This window comes from Gasterosteus aculeatus, chromosome 21 (genome assembly GCF_964276395.1).
Source record: "Gasterosteus aculeatus chromosome 21, fGasAcu3.hap1.1, whole genome shotgun sequence".
NCBI lineage: Eukaryota > Metazoa > Chordata > Actinopteri > Perciformes > Gasterosteidae > Gasterosteus > Gasterosteus aculeatus.
In genome coordinates, this window is record NC_135708.1 from 18,177,139 (window position 1) to 18,196,137 (window position 18,999).

At 47.4% G+C, this 18,999-nt stretch overlaps 1 protein-coding gene across 1 annotated transcript in view; it reads right to left on the reverse strand.

Annotated features, from left to right (window-relative positions):
* LOC120811895 (cadherin-7) overlaps nucleotides 1-18,999 on the reverse strand; it is a 64,453-nt gene that overhangs the window by 23,641 nt on the left and 21,813 nt on the right. Inside the window, exons 3-4 of the mRNA XM_040167635.2 lie at nucleotides 11,350-11,644; nucleotides 4,753-4,872 (exon numbers count right to left, since the gene is read on the reverse strand). Of these exons, the coding sequence (XP_040023569.1) occupies nucleotides 4,753-4,872; nucleotides 11,350-11,644 (415 nt within the window). The remainder of the gene's footprint in view (nucleotides 1-4,752; nucleotides 4,873-11,349; nucleotides 11,645-18,999) is intronic.

Below are 18,999 nucleotides of genomic sequence, written 5' to 3' on the forward strand. Positions count from 1 at the left end.
CCTCCCCCCTTCCTCCCATCGCCTGGGCCAGAAGCACACATGCTTCTCGCCGAGCGACGCCGCTAATCCACACGCCGATGTTGCGAGACTGGCTGTTTGTCTGCTGGGTGCCAGCCCTCCCCCCTCTCCCCCTCTCCCCCCCCCCCGGCCCCCCCGTTACCCCCGCGCGGCGCTGGTGTCATTCCTGGGGAGAGGCGATGATTAAAAACCCTCCCGTCGTTATCTCGGGCGAAGGCCTCGCATTGCGCCCGGTGACTCCTCCGCCTCCGGTGCGAGCCAGACGCGCCGCATTTGTCTGGCTGTCTGCGCACCGCTGGCGGCACGGCGCCGGGCCCCCACCGGATGCTTGACATTCGTCTCGGGAAGAGGAAATAAAAGCGCAGACTCTGGAAGGGGGACCCCTCTGGCTCCGCGCGCAGCGATGAGAGGTACTGATGGGAGGTGACGAACACTTAAACACGAATGGCTGCAGAGTGTGATTTGCAGAGACCTCAGGCGGCCCACTCGCAAAGAATAGATCCCGTAACACAAAGAAACAGGGCGCACAAACCGGGGATAAAAAAGCTGCTGCCCAGGTAGTTTATTACCGGGCGACACACGGGGCGTCACGCTCCGATCACGGGTCACCGCTCCTGCTCCGTTGTGAAAGGGCCGCCAACGCAGGGTGGCCCCCGCGTATACAGAACACCGGGTCCGTTCGCGGAAAGGGAGTGTGGCCCCGCGTGCGAACATCCAGGTGGCGTGTTGCTGTTTGTGATTGGAATAGAAAAATTGCGCCTCCGTCTGTATCCTGCGAGAGACAGCTAGATTTATGTCCAGCCTTCAGCTGTGATGTTCGCTCGATTCGGTGCAGCGGCTCCACCGCCAGAGCGCCACATCCTCACGAGGGCTGGACCTCGGCCCTTTTTCCGTTTAATTAGATCAGGTTCCCTCCCACCCGAAGTGCCTGTCACATGCGGACGTCATACTGGCGTCGCTGCGAGAGACACGGCGCGTCGCATCTCAAACACCCCCTTCAGAGTGGAATTAATCCACCTGGCGTTTTATAACAGAAGTCCTCTCATGTCATTGCAAGCCAGCGAGGCCTGTGAGCGCGCGGATAATCGTCTCCAGAAAGGACTCGGCCCGTTCGCCAAGGTGCACGTGGCCGGAGGCAGCTGTTCAAACCTCCCCGAGGCCGCCATCAATTATAAAACAGCGCTTTACCGCTTCGGCCTCACCTTCAAACTAAACTACGGAGGAATCAATCAATATATATTACAAAAACGCTCGTCTTGACCGAGCACCTTCAGGCGCGGCAACTTTTGTATTTTGCCGACATTATATGGTGCTTGGAAATTATTGGAGCTGCTCAGGATTAAGTACTTTTCCCAAGGGCACCTTGCAGATTCAATTTGGGATTAAGAAGCGGAGGAAGGAGACTTGTTGGACGAGAGTAAGGCAGGATGCTCCCCCACCTACGCGCCCTCCCCCCCGCCCCCCTCTGACCATTAGCCCCGTGCCACTTAATCGCTAGTGCAGTATTGCAGTGCGGAGTGTATTCCAGCCCCGGCACTTTGTCAAAGTCACCCTCTGCTACGGGCCGGGCGTGTGCTGCAAATGGGACTAATTAGCAAGTTGCAAAGGCAGAAGAACGCTCGTCCCACAACACTCGATCCTGCTGGGCTGTCTGCCTCGCCCCCGCAGCGCCTCCTGTGTGACATGCAGGCTATTGACGATATGCTGGAAACTAGCAGTTAACACAAGCAGTGTGGCCCCGTCACCAGCCGGTGCAGGAGGAGGGACTTTAAGGACATTTAAAGCGGAAATTTTGATTTTTTTTTTTGAAGATATTCAATAGCTTTGTTCAGGCGTCATCAGTCACGCAGGCGAATTCATATATTGTGACTTTACAAAGCGACCTCTCTACTCGTAGCCTGACGTTATAACATGTTCATGTTTATAGTATGACAGAGACGTCCGGCCGTGTAAAAAAATCCAAAGCACAAAACAGACAGGTGCAGTCATTTCCAAAACATATTTTCAAATTACAATGTTTTATGCCTCAAGGATCTGGTTTCTATCTGCGCACGCTCGCCTCCGTGATTCCCGCGTCGGAGCCCGGCTGTAACACAAGCACAGTTCGACTTGCGGGACAATACGGGCCACTTACCCAAAGCAATCATAACCCATCAAATCGTTTGAAATATCAACCTTGAGGTTTAAAGAACCCACTTAGCTTAATGAAAAACACTTCAGCAACTGAAGCTGCGAAAGTATATGAGCTCCAGAAAAAAAACATGATATGAGAGTATAATGGAGAGTTTATGGGGCAGACTGTTTGAGCATCACTTAAAAACATGTCTGCACTCGCTCTGATTGGTATTGGTGTCATGAGTTCTAACTCGAGGCTCGCCGACGGGTTCAAGTGTTTTTAACTTTGTTAAAGACCGTTGGAGTGCAGACGGAAGTGGTCAAGTTTCACAACTGGATGAATGGGACCAATTCTTGCTTCTTCATGGAGATCTTTCTCATTTCATTTTGAAACAAGACTTAGCAGTAAGTGAGCTGCTACTTGTTTAAGGAAAGGTCAAACTAAATAACCCTAAATAGACGAATAAATAGAAAAAAGTTAGAGGGCTTTAAAAAATGGGCTGCAGAGTTAGAAGTGATGACAAAACAGAACCTCCAGACAGGAAAACAGCAGAGCATTTTTTTAATAGCATAAATATTTCCCCAAGGAAGTTCTTTCTGAAAGGTAACTAAATCAGGATGAGGAGGAAGCGTCATCCTTCTATAATATCCTCTAAAGCTTTTTTACGGAGCGGGAGAGAAAATCTAAAAAAGAAATCCATCCATATCATTTCCACAAACCAACAGAGACGGAAACAAGGCCGCTATAAAAGCCGCCGCAGAAGCTCGGTTCCGTAGGCCGCCCTTTGACCCTCGGCTGGTGTTCAGGTCGCTCCTTGTCCGACCACATGCTTCCCACCCGGAGCGAGGCGCTGGCCGGGGGCCGAGGGCTGCGTCTGGGTGCACATGTATGCGCGCGTGTGTGTGTGTGTGTGTGTGTGTGTGTGTGTGTGTGTGTGTGTGTATGTGTGTGTGTGTGTGTGTGTGCCTCTGGTTTGACAGGTCAATAAAGCAGCCGGGGTCCTGCAGAATGAGTACCAAGCTGGGATTTATTTGTGAGCCTCAAGTTTTACGCTTAAAGCAGCTTTGGCAGCCTTAAACCTAAAAAGAAAAACAAACAGAAAAATTGGGGTTCAGTGCCTTGCTCAAGGACACGTGGATGATTCCGTTGGGTTTTAATGCGTCTAATAACCAACTATTTCCTGTCGTGAATCCTGTCGGGTCCTTGATCACCAGGCGAATTATTCCCAGAAAGCAACTCAGAAAAACATTAAAGCACAAATAAGTCACGAGTTCCAAACCGGACTCATCTCAATGAAGGTGTTCACAGCACATCACATTAATTAGCCCACAGAAGTTCCAGCGCCGAGCCGCCGGGAAGAATCACTCGGAGTCAAAGATTCCCACCGGCGGGGGAGTCCGGGTGGAACCGCCGGAGCCTGAAGAGTATCCATGAGGAACCTTTTCACTTAGAGCGTGTGAAACATGTAAAATGTTCAGGCAAACACAGAAATGTTTCCTAATGAAAAGCTTCAGCGGGAGGCTTCATTAGCCGAGCGTCTCCAGAAAGGGGAAAAAAACAACACGGAGAACCACGACATCTCCTCCTCCTCCTCAGACGCCACCACGTCCATTAATGGCGACGCGGTTGGAAGTCATTTATCATCACTTCACTCTCCTCCGCTGGTTACGCCTATTGAACGTTTACAGTGAGCCTCACGGGTCGCCGTCGAGTTTTTGTTTCTCCATCGGGAATGACGACGTGGATCCCTGCATTGCAGTGGCTCCCACCAGTTCATGAACTACATTCATGAAGTAAAACCACACGGACCCGGCGCGTCGATGTGTTGCAGGACGGCGCCTACGGGACGGCCCACATTCCTCTGTTGGCTTTGCATGAAGTAGCCCAGGCTCGGCAGGGAGGCGGCTAATGAGGACGAGGCGAGGGCCGACCGCCGCCGCCGCCGCCGCACTCCTCAGGATGAAACGCCCCACAAGTCAACCAACCGCCGCACGTCTCATCTCGCACTTTGTTTCAGGCCTTTTTCGCAGGCTTTGGCTTTTCACTGTTTACCGGCCAGCTGCGTTCTTTGAAACATCGAGCTTGGGGACTGGGAAAAGATGCAGTTCTTTCATCATGCGCTCATTTTTATATAGTACATACTAGTGACTATAGAGATTCAGATTATTATATAAAAAATAAAATTTGGAAGTACTGTATAATACACATTATTATGGATTAATCTACCTGTCAATTATTATTATTCAATAAAACAACACATATTTTTCTGAAACGTGCCATTTTTTGTAATCAATATCAATATTTCACTTTTTTTCTTTTGTATTGAATATACATTTTATTAATAAGATAACTAAATAAATGCTTTAAAAAAAAATAACATACTATTTCAGTATATACAGTATTCATACCTATATATGAGTTTACCACTCAAACAATGAGCTAAATCCAACAACTGTTCTCTACATCACGCGGCGATCATCTGATTTTAATTCAAAAACCTGAAAAATTTCTAGTAAGACCAAAAATGCTAAAACCTTGGCGGATGCTTCCATCAACCCTCACACTAAACAGCTGATTGAGACAACGTCCCCGTCTTTTGTCTCCCGCGTGGCACCTACCCGTCTTGGGCTCCACCGAGAAGTACGGCTGTCCGTGGATGATGCTGTAAACCACCCTGGCGCTGTTCCCGTACGTCGGGTCATCTGCATCAGTGGCCGCCACTTGCACCACCATGGTCCCTGTGTGGACGGAGAAACCCCCCCCGGTTAGTTTTCCCAAGGCGGCATCCAGCAGTCATCGTATCGTCAGAGCGCGTGACCGATTCGACTTGAAAGAGGGGGGGGATGAAAAGGGAGAAAGCAGCGAAAAGGCAACTTCTGAGGTGGTAAATAATCTCATTAGTCATTCGTCATAACAGACATTCTTTTGTTGTTTACTTTGGAGTTTCATTTTTATACAAATGGTTGAGTTTGAAGCACCGGCGACGTGTGCAGTGGCTCTCGGCCTCAAACGCTGCGGAAGACTTTTTGTCTGTTGCAAACGTATTAAAGTGAAAGTCTTTTAAAATGCCACTTTGTTATGTATCTGACTCTGCACTGATCTCAAAACATTTTATTTTAACAGTCACTGAGCTTGAACTTTTCCTACAGTGAGAGGATGGCGACCTTATCTCAATAAAAACTATACAATTAAACGTTTTTTCCTCTTTCTTTCCACCAAGTATATTGTTTTCCCAGTGAAAATCATGTTCAGATGCACAGATTACTCAAATTGTCAGTAAATGCTAATTGATGGGTCGATCAGTATCATACGATGTACACACCAGTTAGCTATAATGCTAACGCAACACCATGCCTGCTAGCTTCTGAGCCGCGGCTAACAGCGGGGGAGTTGATTGACATTGAATTATAGTCTCAGCGAAATAATAGAACTGACACAATACATTGATGATGAAGTTATAAAAAAAAAGCACTCAGTCAGATTTTGTTTTAGTGCCCTTTAGAGTCCCGAATCAACAAACTTCCTCGCAGCTCACAAGAAGGAAATGTATTTTCAGACCCGACCGTGAACCCGGCTGACAACTGACAACTGTTCCTGCGCCGTACAGTATTGTCCTCCCCCACTCTTCCTCCGAGGCAGAGGAGGCATCAGACATGACTCCTCGTGTACGTCTTTTAAACGTGCCGACTGAGCGCGCCTGAAGGCGCTCGAGCTGACAGCCGCGGCCTCGCGAGGTGAAGGCGGAGAGCGTTTGAAGAGAAGCGCCGTCGACGGCGAAAAGCGGGTTTTTCTTTTTTCCGCGAGTTCGCTAACGGCGCCGCGCATTAGCCAACTGAGCTGATTCAACGCTTGCAGGTCTTTGCCCGCCACAGGATTAATGTCCCTCCGGTGAACTGCTGCGGCAGGCTATTGTTCGGCGTTCGACTGCGCACGCCGGCGAAGGCCTCAGAGCCGACGCCCACCGGTGAAATCAGCAACAAAAGCCATTGTTGGAATAACCTTGAAAATGAGAGAAGAAAAACACGCCTTTACAAGTTTGACACACGAATAGCTGGCGGGATATTTCACTTTAATGGCGAGCTGCACACATACTGAGCTATAATATTGTAGCATCTGACGGAAAGTGCTGTCTTGCAAGTTGGTGATATTTCACTCTGAAGGAAACATCTCCATAAAAAAATCGGCTCCCCCAACATGAGATGATTTTTACAGTCTTTTTACAATATGAAAGCGATCATGGAAATGGAAGATTAAAGTACGGGCTCCCGTGGAGAAGCTGGAGAAGTTATCACCCGCGTGGCTGCAGAAGGACACCCAGATTATATCTTCACCTCTTAGTCATGACAGGTTATATTACAGGTAGTTTAAAACACCAAGGTCAAAGGACGCCTCCCCGGAAGAGAACTCGCGCTATGGCAGAAATCTCTTTTACAGGTTGATAGTTAAAATCCCTCCACAAGGCTGCCGTGCAGACGAGGCGGTAAATTAACATTCAACATGGACCTGTGAAGGGTTCATCCCTCCTACAGGTTGTCCAGGGAACATCATCTGACAACAAAATTGCAGGAAATGAAAGGTAAACATTTGACATTTGAATAGATTCTTTCTGCTCCACGAGGCCGTCAGCTGCTGCTCAATCTGCCCTCCGATATTTGCCCGTCGTCATTGACGCGACGGGGCTGATCTTGGCTTTTTTTTTTATTTATTCCCCCCTGCAGCTGTGTGCAAAACAGGTTTCTTAATCAAGTCCGCATCTTGGGCGGGCAACTGTCATCTGCCAGTAATGAAAATAGATGTGGCGTGCGGGGAGGCGGGCGGGAGACAGGTATTCTCCAGCCTCTTACGTAAACAGGCTGCAACCGTCAATGTGCATTTCCGAGCGCACGATGTAAACTGCGCGCGTTTTCAAATGAGCTGCCATCGTGTGCACGGGGGAAATATGAACATATCAATCAAGGACAACACATTTAAAACGGTGAAAAGTACAAACAAGATTTAGAGCTTTTTTTTCATGGCAAAGATGCACTTTTTAACTAAAGTTCATATCTGCCTGCTGCTTTCTGCGTTGGAACATACACGGTTCGCTCTATTGTTGCTTTATAAAGTACACCTGTACAATCTAGTGCAATCCAATGCGACTGTTCCCCCATAAAGTCCCCTTTTAAGTCTATAACGTCCAGTTCAATGACAAAACAAAAACCAAATAAATTGTAGCAACCTTCAATATAATGTGGCCCAGTTTTACTGTAGTAAACGTAACAGTACTTCTCTGTGAAAATACTCCCGTACTGGAAAAAGTCCTACATTGCTTAAGTCAAAGTAAAAACGTTTTTCCAAAATTTGCATTGGAATTTAAGAGTTTGTGGTGATGACTCTTTTAAATACGGGTGTAAGCTCAGTTTCCAGCTTTGTGACGATGCAAATTCCACCCGAATCCTGAGGCTTTTTGAAATATAATTTAACTTAATTAGTAGGAGAATTATCACATGAAGAAAATCATCAAAATCTTTCATCTTTTGGTACAACAGAAAAAGTCAAATTTGCAGATCAAATTTGCAGATTCAAAACCACTACAAACACTTTCCCCAAACCCTTCTTCATTCCCAATATCAAACGCCCGTCCCGTGTTGATCCGCGCTCCCGTGAGCCGGACGGGCTCCCTGACAGCTGGATAAAGGACTACATTCGAGGGCCTTGGCTCCACATTACGTTCTCTGTGCTCGTAATGAGCCCTCGCGGCGGTCTGAGGGAGGCGAGCGACTGTCACACCTCCAATCCAACCGTCCTCCAGCCCCCCCCCCCCGTCTCTATATTTGACGTCCCTGCCGCGATTAAGACAAAAGCCTTCAGAGATCCCCGGGCCCAAATGTCTCCGCGCGTGTGGACGAGCCCTCCCTCTAATTACTTGGATTAATTAAATTCATGATTTCCACTAAATTGAAGTCATTCATCAGCGGTGCAGAGCTGTGACCAATAATGATTTAAAGACATCTATAAAGGAATTATTGAGGACAGGAGGACGCCTGCTCTTTTACTGCATCGATGATTGCTTTGAGCAGATATTTACACAGGGAGGCGGCGCATTGTTCCCTCCGCTCGCGGCGAAGACCTTCGCCGGAGCCGGCAGGGTAAATAAAGTGGCGAGAGTGCCCCCCACCCCTCCCACCCACCCTCCCTTCCCGCCTGTCGCCCCTCGCGGTGGTAATGCATTCCTCCTCCCCCTCCTCCTCCCTGGTCGATGTGCCGAGGCGCTGTCTTATCTCGGGTTGGACACGAGACTACGAGCCCTTGTGCTCTAATCCTCTGGTTCCTTAAGCCTGAGCTCTGTACGGCCCCCCCCCCTCCCGCCCCGCCCTCCTCCCCTCCTCCCCCGCCCTCGTTGACGGTCGACTGCGTAATCCTTCAGAGATCTCCCTGCCGGTGTAGTAAAGCAGAGCACTGCTCCCCGTCGCCGCGCGCCTCGCTCAGATGTTCCCTCTGAAGGTGGTTGAGGGAGCAGGAGCCCCTTTGGTGTCTCGCTCATTCCCATCTGCATGGGGGGGGGGGCGAGCGCGCTTGAGGTCCAGTGGCCGACGTGCACGATGACCTTTTTGCTTCTTTGTGTTTATTGGCGTGCAGATCGAGTGCTCGCATTCGACGTTGTGAAGCCTAGATGAATAATTTGATAAAAGTGATTAAGCCGCAGGAAAGGCTCCTCTGCAGCGTCCCTCAGTGTTACAGAGCTTTGCAGCGTCTACAGTGGTTTGGTTTCACCGGCCCACAACTTCACTGTTACTGCTGCAGCCTGATTTTAAAGGGTCGATCCCAGCTGCTGTTTTCTGTTTTAAAGGGTCGATCCCAGCTGCTGTTTTCAGCAAAGAATAGCATGTAAAAAGGCACAGTTAGCCACTAGCAGGTGAATATTAGTGGAGCTCAAACTTAAAGTGGAAAGTTGCTGCGTGTTTAAAGGTGCGTGCTAATGTTTCTTTTCTTTTTTTAAGTTGACATTATGTCCTTGTTGTCTTCACAGCTTTGCAGAATCAAACACTTTGGCTTTTTTTATATCCAAAGAAATCTCCCCCTCATGTTCCCCAAACAGGCCCACCAACAGACTTCCGCCTCTCCGTTCCGATTACAGTCAACGCAGAGACATTTTTAGCAATTCTTGATGAAACCAAAGACCATGTGGGGATATCAGTGATTCATGGCTTGAGAAAATGTCAATGGTTTAATAATGTTTCTGAGCTCAAAAAAGCTCAGAAAGTCTCCAACATTCTAAGGGACTTGCTACGATAAACATATGTATATACACAATGTTGGAAAGTACGTATCAAATTGTATCTTTAAATAATTGGAACATACCACCCACCTATCAGCCCTTTTCTTGCTGTTCCTTTCACTCACAGTCACTTGTGATTAGACCACAGCTCCCGGTCTCCCAGCAGCGCCTCGGGAGCCCTCGGTGGGCGCTGGGAGAAGAAGTTAAGGACGCCTCCGAGTCTCGCGGATGGATGGAAATGTATTTCTCTGGATCAGAAATTATTCAGAGACATTTTCTCAGCACAGCGGTCGCGCTGTGTAGAGGGCGGTATGAACTCTGAGCCCAATTTGTGGAAAACATGCCCATGGCCTTCAAGCGTGATTCAGACCTTAAGTTTGCTCGAGTCGGTTTTTAAACATGCGTCACTCATCAACATTTCCAAGCCGAGAGGTCTTTGTGGCATTTGTGAGCCGGTAAATATGTAAATGTAGACTTAAAGACGCCGTGAAAAGTAAAGTTTAGTAAGATATCCTATATAAAATATTTGCTCAATTCCAATTTGAAGAGCGCACACCCCGTGGTGTGTAAATACGCAGGTCACTCTCTCTGTTTCTTACACACCTGCTAAGCTCAGCAGCCTCAGGATGTTTACCGGCGTCATGAGCCGCTCTGAACCGCCGGGGTAACGTTGACCGCGCAGCAGGAGGCAAAGACCGGAGGGGGGGGGGGAGGTCGCACACGGCGGCCTCCCTGCATGACTGCGTCCAAAAACAGACACATGCAACAAATATATGCAGTGATGTCGGTTCATGAGTGAAACGAGGTAAGAAATGTTCATTCAAGGTACCGACAGGATGGAGCATTAACGCTTTAGTTTGGTTGTGAGGACATTTTGTTACCACTTTGGTAATCATCTGACTTTTTGAAAACTGAATTTCCTTGTTTTCTGTCTCCGTTGGCAGGTGATGGTTGTTGACTCTTAAGCTGTGGTTTGTAGGCTGTAGCTTCCGTCTTTATCTTCGTAACCTGTTTTGGCTGCTCAGTCAGTTTGACATCGTGGATAAATCCTTCAGACTAATAATGTGCATCTGCTTCCTTTTCAAAGATGCTTTTTCCGATTTCCAGAAAAAAACGTTTCAGGGAGTGCGGACAGTTATTGGCGGGATGTGCTGTTTGATGATAAAAGATAAGTAAATGTTGTATTGCTTATTATACATTTCGCTTACATCCATTCAATTCCAACTCCAATGGAATTGATTAATTAAATAGTTTAATATTGAAATAACTTTTCTTAAGAAACACAACAATAAACATGGAGCTTTTTTTCAGCCATGTGTTCTTTAAAAAACCTCTCTGTTCATCATTGCTTGTGCTTCAAGCGCTGATTTGTTTTCTCCTTTTATTATTTTCCCCTTAGTGTCTTTTGTGAAGCTCTAAATCCGCCACATGAATGAATTTCCTTGTCGAACGTTCCAAGGGAAACTTGGTACAAACAGTACAATGTTTGTTTCACTTCAACTCAAGGTTTAAAGCATAAAGACCTAAAAGGGGAAAGTGCTTATTTATCCTCATACAGGGTTTGCTAAATAACAAAGAGAACAATAAACCTGCAGGCTGAGCAGGTGAGATTCCAGGTCCGACCTGAACTGATGTGGAGCTCGCTTCACGCATAAAGAACATGCTCGTGCAGTTTGAATTTGGCCCAACGTGATTAGTGCATATTGGGCGATACAAAGGGAACCCGCTGGATTCAAATTGATATTCAACCCCCCCCCCCCCCCCCCCCCCATGACCTGAAGACTGAGAGAGATGGAGAAAAACTCAGCGAGGTGGAAAATTATCAAATGCAGATGTCGGAGCGAGGGCGAATCAAACAGAAAGTTAGAGTGTGAGAGGGCGAGAAAGAAAAAAGGGCATAAAGTAGATGGAGGGAGGAGTGGGGGATGCACGGGGGGGGGGGGGGGGGCGTGCTTACCTAAGGGGGACATCTCCGGGACTCCGGCCAAGTACGGCCCGTCCAGAAACTTTGGCTCGTTGTCGTTGATGTCCTGCACCTTGACCACGAATTCGGACCTGGGCTCCACGGGTATGCTGGTGATCCGGTCCACGGCTTGAGCCTGAAGCGTGTAGTAGGCCTGCGCCTCGCGGTCCAGGCGCTTGGTGGCGTGGATGTCCCCCGTGTTCTCGTCGATGGTGAAGATGGAGGAGGAGCCCTCGCCGGATAACACGTACTTCACCTTGCCGTCCCCCTTGTCCACGTCCGAGTGCAGCTGGAGGGAAAAGGAGAAAAGGCCTTTTAATGTTTTTAAGGGTTGGTGACGTGTTTAATGCGGTGCCTAAATATCTCATATTAAACATAACCAAAATATGTAAATCTTTTATTTTAATATTCATCCACACAGTGCAGAATTCACTGCTGAAATTTACAGCGAGCAAACAACAAGCAACAACAGATCATGTTTGTTGGACAAACATCTGAATCAGATCAAAGCACTCCGTATTTGGGCATGAATTATTTTCGACGCAAAATAATGGAATAAACCGAAGCGGTGCCATTTAGTGCAATGCCCCCGTGACGTGCTTGCTAATGCAACGCTCATTACGCACGACCCAACCAGCATCTTCCATTAAAACCTGCAGAAATAACAAACGACCATTCGCCCCAAACGCAACCCAACAACATCTTTTTGTCCATTTGAAGCGTCTAAACAAAATGTTTCCTTGGAAAAAATATGTCAAAATAGTTCTTTGCAAAGATGTGATGCAGAGCTTTTACAAAAGGTGCACTTGGAAACCTTTCATGCAAAAGACATTACTAATATTATTATCTTTTATATGGGAGTGGATGAAGTCTCTGTGTTCCGCATTGTGCTTCCTTTTATTCGTGTCCTGCCCGTTAAAAGGATGGTTTGGTGGGACGTAAATGTCCTCCGTGCAATTTCACCAACGACATCTCTTTGACGTGACCTTTGATTGCTATAGTTGAAATATACAGTTCCACTGAAAGCAGCATATTTGATAGGCACAAAAATCCTCCCGACTCTACAGGTCTTTTCAGCAGCGGGAGCCGACGCCACACTGTCACATCCGTCCTTTATAATGACCAGAAACGGACGGCGCGCCAAATAACACACCTTCAAATCAAGTCTTTTTCGCTCAAAGCATTCACGCTCCCACTTTGAAACCCCGGCTTTGTTTCTTTGAGCAGAAACGCGGATAGAAGTTCTTTTAATGTTCGACAAACAGACACGCGGGTCTGCGCAGATGTCAGACGAGCTACGTGCTCGTCATCGAACTTGTGCACCGACTACGACAAAACGTCATGGCGCGTGGCGGCGTTTTAATCTCAGGAGAACAAGTGGTGACTTTCAGGGTGACTTTGAGACACCCCCCCCCTCCCCTCCTCCTCAAAGTACGACTCCAACCAAAAACAATCCTGCAGCGGCTCTGAGAAGAAGGAGCACATGGAGCCGTGGCAGCGCTGAAAGCCCCGTGACGAGCAGCCGCTGGTGAATAATTCCGTTTGAAGTCCCTTCCAGCGGCTCGACCTCGAAGCCGTCACGCGAGCGCCTTGTTTACGGACGGACGGACGGACGGACCCTTTTCCGACTGTCGGCATTTAGCAGAGTGCGTGTTTGCGCCTTTGCCCCCCGTCACCTCCAACGCGACGCGACACCTCAATTAACGGCGTGCGGGGCCGAGCTTTTAGTGGATGTTTTCTCAGGGAATGTTGTTTTCTTCTCTCTCTCTCTATGATTCTCAATATTTTTGTGCTTTGAGTGTTACGAAAGAAAAAAGCTTCAATAGAACATGTAATTTGTGCACTTCCACGGTGTCCTCGAGTGTTCCACAGTAGACCTTTGAAACCCATAAAGGACCAGCGCGAGTGTATCAATCCGTCCCTTTTCTTGTTTCCCATGTTTCCCATGTTTCATGTTTCAAGAGCGGCAAAATGGTGCTTCAGCGATTTAGCATTGCTCTGCGCTTTTGGAGGGTGCAATACTTTTTGACAACATCCTAATGACGTCACTGTAACATCATCGGAGATCTTGTTTAAGAGAACTAATTTTACAAATTATAATGTTTTGGGGTTGGTTTTTTTTACAGCCAAGATAGAACAAAAATATTTCCATATTACTTCAAATGAAGTATTTGGCCTCTCTTGTCGTCGTTTATTGCGCAACCAAATTATGAGACGTTCCTCTTTTTTTATATTACCGACTCTTCTCAATATGTCTGTAAATGTCAACACCTCATTATCAGGAAAACAACACGGGTATTTCAGGTTTCGCGCTGCAGGGGGGGGGGATGACGAGGTCAGCGTCGCGTTGTCGCGGCGGACGTGACACCAAACGGCGTTGGCCTTGCGTTTGCACGGCTTGTGTCCCGCAGCTCGCCGCGTTTGCTCGCCGTCTCGACGAGGAGAAAGTCAAACATTCGACCCCGTGGGGAGCCGTCCTGTGTGCCGGTGATTCCGGGGCTAACGCCGCGGACAAGGGAGAGCCAAAGCGAGAGGCCGAGGGGGCGGGTCAAAGGTCGATGCATTTCCTGTTTCTCTGCGGTGAATCTCCTCAACGCGGAGCGGCGCGTTATTAAAAGCACAGCCCGGTCGAACGGCCCTCTCTCATTGGTGTAACCCGTTTTAAACCCGTCACTGCTCATTCTCAGGTGGTATTTGAAGTTTCAACTCTCATTACTTTTCCTCGGCACCGTAGTTGCTTCCCTTGCGGAAAAAATGTGAAGACTCCTCTGTAATTCTGTTCTCCACTCCCCCGGAGGTGGGCGCGTGACGCGGCGCCGCGGCGTAGCTCAAAGGCACTCGGAGGGATCGCGAGGGAGAGGGAGGAATCTGAACGCGAAACCCTTCTGAAATCAGCGCAGACACTTATCATCACTTTGTATGCAGGCGGTCCTCCGGGGAACAGCCTGTTAGCTTTGTGTTCGCTTGTTTGCCTTGCAGCGAGGGAGCGCGGGAGGGGAGGGGGGGGGGTAAAACGCATTAAAGGACCCGTAACAACTGGCGGAGACAGGCCCGTCCTATCACAGTGCGCTCAAATGTTTCTTTTCATTGAACGCTACAAGAAAAGTGATGTTGGGAAGTGTGTAATTCTATTTATTGCCTCTTTACGCCCGTCTGTCTCGGCTCTGTGCAACACGGCAAGTAGTAAAAGTGTAAATACATACAGAAATACAAATACTCAACCCCGAGGAGCTTTGAATTTGCACCTCTCTTGAGTGAAAGTTCTCCCATTCATTGGACTGTGCACAATCCAAACACACAAAAGGCATTTCTATGGGCAACGTGTGAGCAAAACTGGACCCGGTGCAGCGAAACAAGCGCGCTGCTGCCAACTGCTCAAGAGCCCTTAATCAACAACCGCCCTCGAGATATTTCACAGAGCAACTCCACGTCGGGGCTTAACAGCGTCCGTGGCAGCAAGGTGCGCTTCACAAACAAGCTAAAAATAAAGAGTGGAGCGCGGGCGGCTGCACTCTGACATCGTCTCCTGACGCAGGAAAACCTGCACACAACAGGCCCTCAGTGTCAATCACACGCCGGCCGCGCTTATTGCATCCGACGGAAATCACACGTCTGCCAGCGGACGGACGTCATAAAAAGGTACGCGCAGCGCACACAAAGGGCGGGGGGAGGCGGGAGACGAAGGGGGCGGGGGGGGAGGAAGGTCACTGCGATGCATTAAAGCGCTGAAGGGGGTCGGGGGTCGGGGGTGGGGGGGGGCTCGGGCGCAGCTGTGACCGACGTGCTCGTCTTCACCGTCTGTTCACCGGGCCATGTGCTGGTGAGTAGCCATGGTGCTGGGCTCCGAACAGAGGGCCCCCCACACCGCCCCCCGCCCCCCCCTCTTTCATGTGGAGCTGGGGAGTCAGCGGTCGCCATGGAGAGGACACACATGGGATCCGCACACACGGCCCTTCAATTCAATGTGCTGGTCTCCTCCACAACTCTCCCCCTTCAATTACCTCATAATATCTATTCTCATACCTCTATATGTATGCATTTGTTTTTTGTAAATTTATTCTTCATTCTTTTACGTTCCTATTTGTAACGTCCCGTCCCACATGCTCTGCTGCCGATTACGTTGCCTCTTTTTTAGTTGTCTGATTTTATTGAGTTGGAAAGCATTTTGTTTTGGACGATTCGCGTTATTGTCATTTTCAATCCCCTCAACAATATAAAATACCATGATTGCACGTACTTGCTGGGATTATTGCTGTACGAAACAGAGTGATTGAGTTGGGGTACGTTCCAGCATAGAGCGCTTTGCAATTTGTGAAGCTATTTAAGAGATTCACACACAGAAATCTCTCCAACAAAGTAAAGGGAGTATTTTTTCAGCAGCATTGTTTTTGGACTCATTTGCAGTTGATCAGATGATTTCCCCAGAATGAAGTTATTTACTCTGCCGGATGAGAAACGTCCTCAAGCACAAAGGTAGTGTAGAAAGTATCTGAGGCTCGTCTGCCCTAAAGAGCAAATCAGCTCATACAATTTAGGGTTATTTCTGCTGTTAGATTTTCCCTTCTGGAGAATTTAAAAGTTTAATTTTTAATTAATTCCACTTTTTTTTTAAACGGTGAAATTCCATTTTTAACCTCTATTTTTTGTTAGAATATTACACAAAATTAACAGCAATGGACTGTTAAGGTATAAAACAAAATTTGATGAAATTGCACTTCTTCTGGGTTTGTATCCACTGGTTGAAAAGCACTTATTGAAAGTCGCTTTGGATAAAAGCATCAGCTAATGTAATGTAGTGTAATCTAATGTAAAAATAGATTTCTGCAATTAGATTGCTGCAGTTTGTACCCAAGTTGCATTTGATTCAACATTAAAAAAAAGTGAAAATGTTTTCTGTAAAGAACTTAAAAGGTCTTCAAACGTGAAACGGCACTTGCTGTTTAAAGGTAGAGCCACTGAACGCATTTGTCGTTGTGTCGTTCTGCTGCTCTGTCGGCAGTTGAATGGCCTCTTGTAGTGAAGCGATGAGAGCAGCAGGTCAACTCGCAGTGGCACCATTGATATACAAGTAGCTGAAAGAGTACAAATGCTCGGTTTGTGATTCGTTGAGCAAAATGAAACTAGGAGATTTTCTATTTCCTGTCTGGAGTAAATCTGCCTCCAAATGAGTGAAAGCGGCAAACAGATGTGTGTGACGGTTCGACAGCTGGAACAAAAACAGCCAGCGGAGCTTTTTTTAGAGGCGGGTTGCAGCGGGGACGAGAGATGCTGGTTCTCCCTCTCTCTCTCTGTCTCTCTCTCTCTCTCCCTCTCTCTCTCTGTCTCTCTCTCTCTCTCTCTCTGCCTGTCTCTCTCTCTGTCTCTCTGCGACGTGGCGACTGTTCACACACGGGAATCGTCCTTCAATCAAAGTCACAAATGATTTTCTGAACGGTCCGACTGCCGTTTATACACTTTGTCTCAGCCGCTCGTATCTGCACCTGCTGGCTGAGTCACGAGGACACGAGGTTCCACGAGGGAAGAAGGAATCTCAAAGAAATGAGCTTTAAAAACTCCAGTCAAGACCGGGAGCTTTTTTTTTTTCATTAAATAAAGTTCAGATCTGTGCTTTCATTGAATTACTTCGGCATGTCCACACTAAATCAACATGAATTTGATGCTAATTGATCCATAATGCGCTCGTTAGCTTCTGTTTCACAGCAACGGGCCAAAAAGAAGAACCAAAAAGACATTTTAAACATGTCCGAAAATTCAAAACTTCCGCCTTAGATGAAGTAGCGATGAATCATCAAGATGTTTGGAGGAGGAATTTGATATTGATATTCTTCCACACGTTCCACGTGAGATTCTCAACACAACCCAAAATCCTTAATACTTACTAGTGAAGACGTAATTAAAAGTAGCTCACGTTGAATGAGTGCTATCTGACTGTGTGGATATGGGATCGTATGTAAATCCCATCAGTATAATAAATAATGAACTAGAAAACAGCGCAATGCGTTCTGTGAAGATTTCTGACTAGTTGAAACATCTCAGATGTCTTGAGTTGCTACTGCAGATATCTTCAATAATACATCTGAAATCTGAATAATTGTCAAATTGCAGTTATGCCTATTTAAAATGTATTTGTACATGTCCAATAGGGAGGATTGAACTTTAAGAGAAGCCGATAAACGTGCTTTAAAAGTACTCGTCAGAAAGAAGTATTGAGAAAGTGGAAAGTGAGTCCCATCTTCGTTTGTATGTGGATTTAAGATTGTTAATGTTGGATGAAATGACTCGACGGAACCTTGAAATAATGAATTCATTTGGATGTGTTTAAGTTTGATAATTTCATCTCATCGAGGGATTATTTAATTTGCTGTGAACATTCCAAGTACCTCGTTGTCTCTGTGAGTCAGCGATGGATTTTGGGTGAAGTTTGAGTGAAGGATGTTCCTCTGCTGTAATCTGGTCCTGGCTTTAATTAATCTTTATTAATAAAACAATATAAATACTCCGCCAGCTGCATGTACAGAGGCAGAGACACACACGGGCATCATCCATCACATCAAAGCTTATTAACTATCGACCAACAGAAGCTCCTAAATGCTTTTTAAAGGTGACAACACATTTACTTTGATTTACTTTCGCACAGTGCTTCCGTACGACACGCGCACACACACACGCGTGTTAATTAAAGACATGATGGAGAGCGTCCCGGGTCTGCCGCTGCGGTGCCCCGGTGCCTTTTGTGTCGCGCCAGCTTTGCCACCGTGCAGATCTGTCACCCACATCAATGAAAGTAATCAAGCCAGCAATCAGGGCAAGCTTTCACTTGCTTTTTATTTGTCTGTCTGTTGTTGTGTGTGTGTGTGTGCGTGTGTGTGGCATTCAGCTGCCCTCATCACAGTGATGCACAGACAGGAATAGGCATCCCGGATGAGGGAATCAAAGCTCTTTTGTCACAATACGGCTCCTTAGATGCTGCCGGTGTGACGACTATGTGAGGCCGCACTACTGTGCACTACAGTGTACTACTGTGCACTACAGTGTACTACTGTGCACTACAGTGTACTACTATGCACTACTGTGTACTACTGTGCACTACAGTGTACTACTGTGTACTACTGTGTACTGCTGTGTACTACTGTGTACTGCTGTGTACGACTGTGCGAGTGAATGCAGGCTGCAGCTGATTGAAGGATGAATCACCACTGTGACCTCAAAGGTGAGGAGCAAAGCCTATTTCAGTAGCAGTAAATGGATGAAATCATCTTTGCATGCTGTTAACTTTTACACTTAAAAGCCGGTTCATTAGAGGACTTACTACCAAACAAGCAGCAAACTGCATGTGAAAGAAATAATTAAAATTGGTGTGAAATGTATTTTTGTCCGACTTCGATCCATCGAATCTCTTCTCACCTCATCGCAGGTAGAGCCACGAGCCGCCATGGCTCACCGGCGGGGTTGCGGATACGCTGATAGGCAGAGAGAGGCACCGACGGGTCGGCGTCCTGCAGGGACCGACAACGCGGACGTCGATCTCACATAAGCGCGTTTTCCCCGAGCGCGCCGCAGTAAAATAAAGCAAAGCTTTGTTGCCATCGGCTTGGAAGTGACATCATTTAAAACCTGCATGCAAATATCACTTGACGCGCTGTT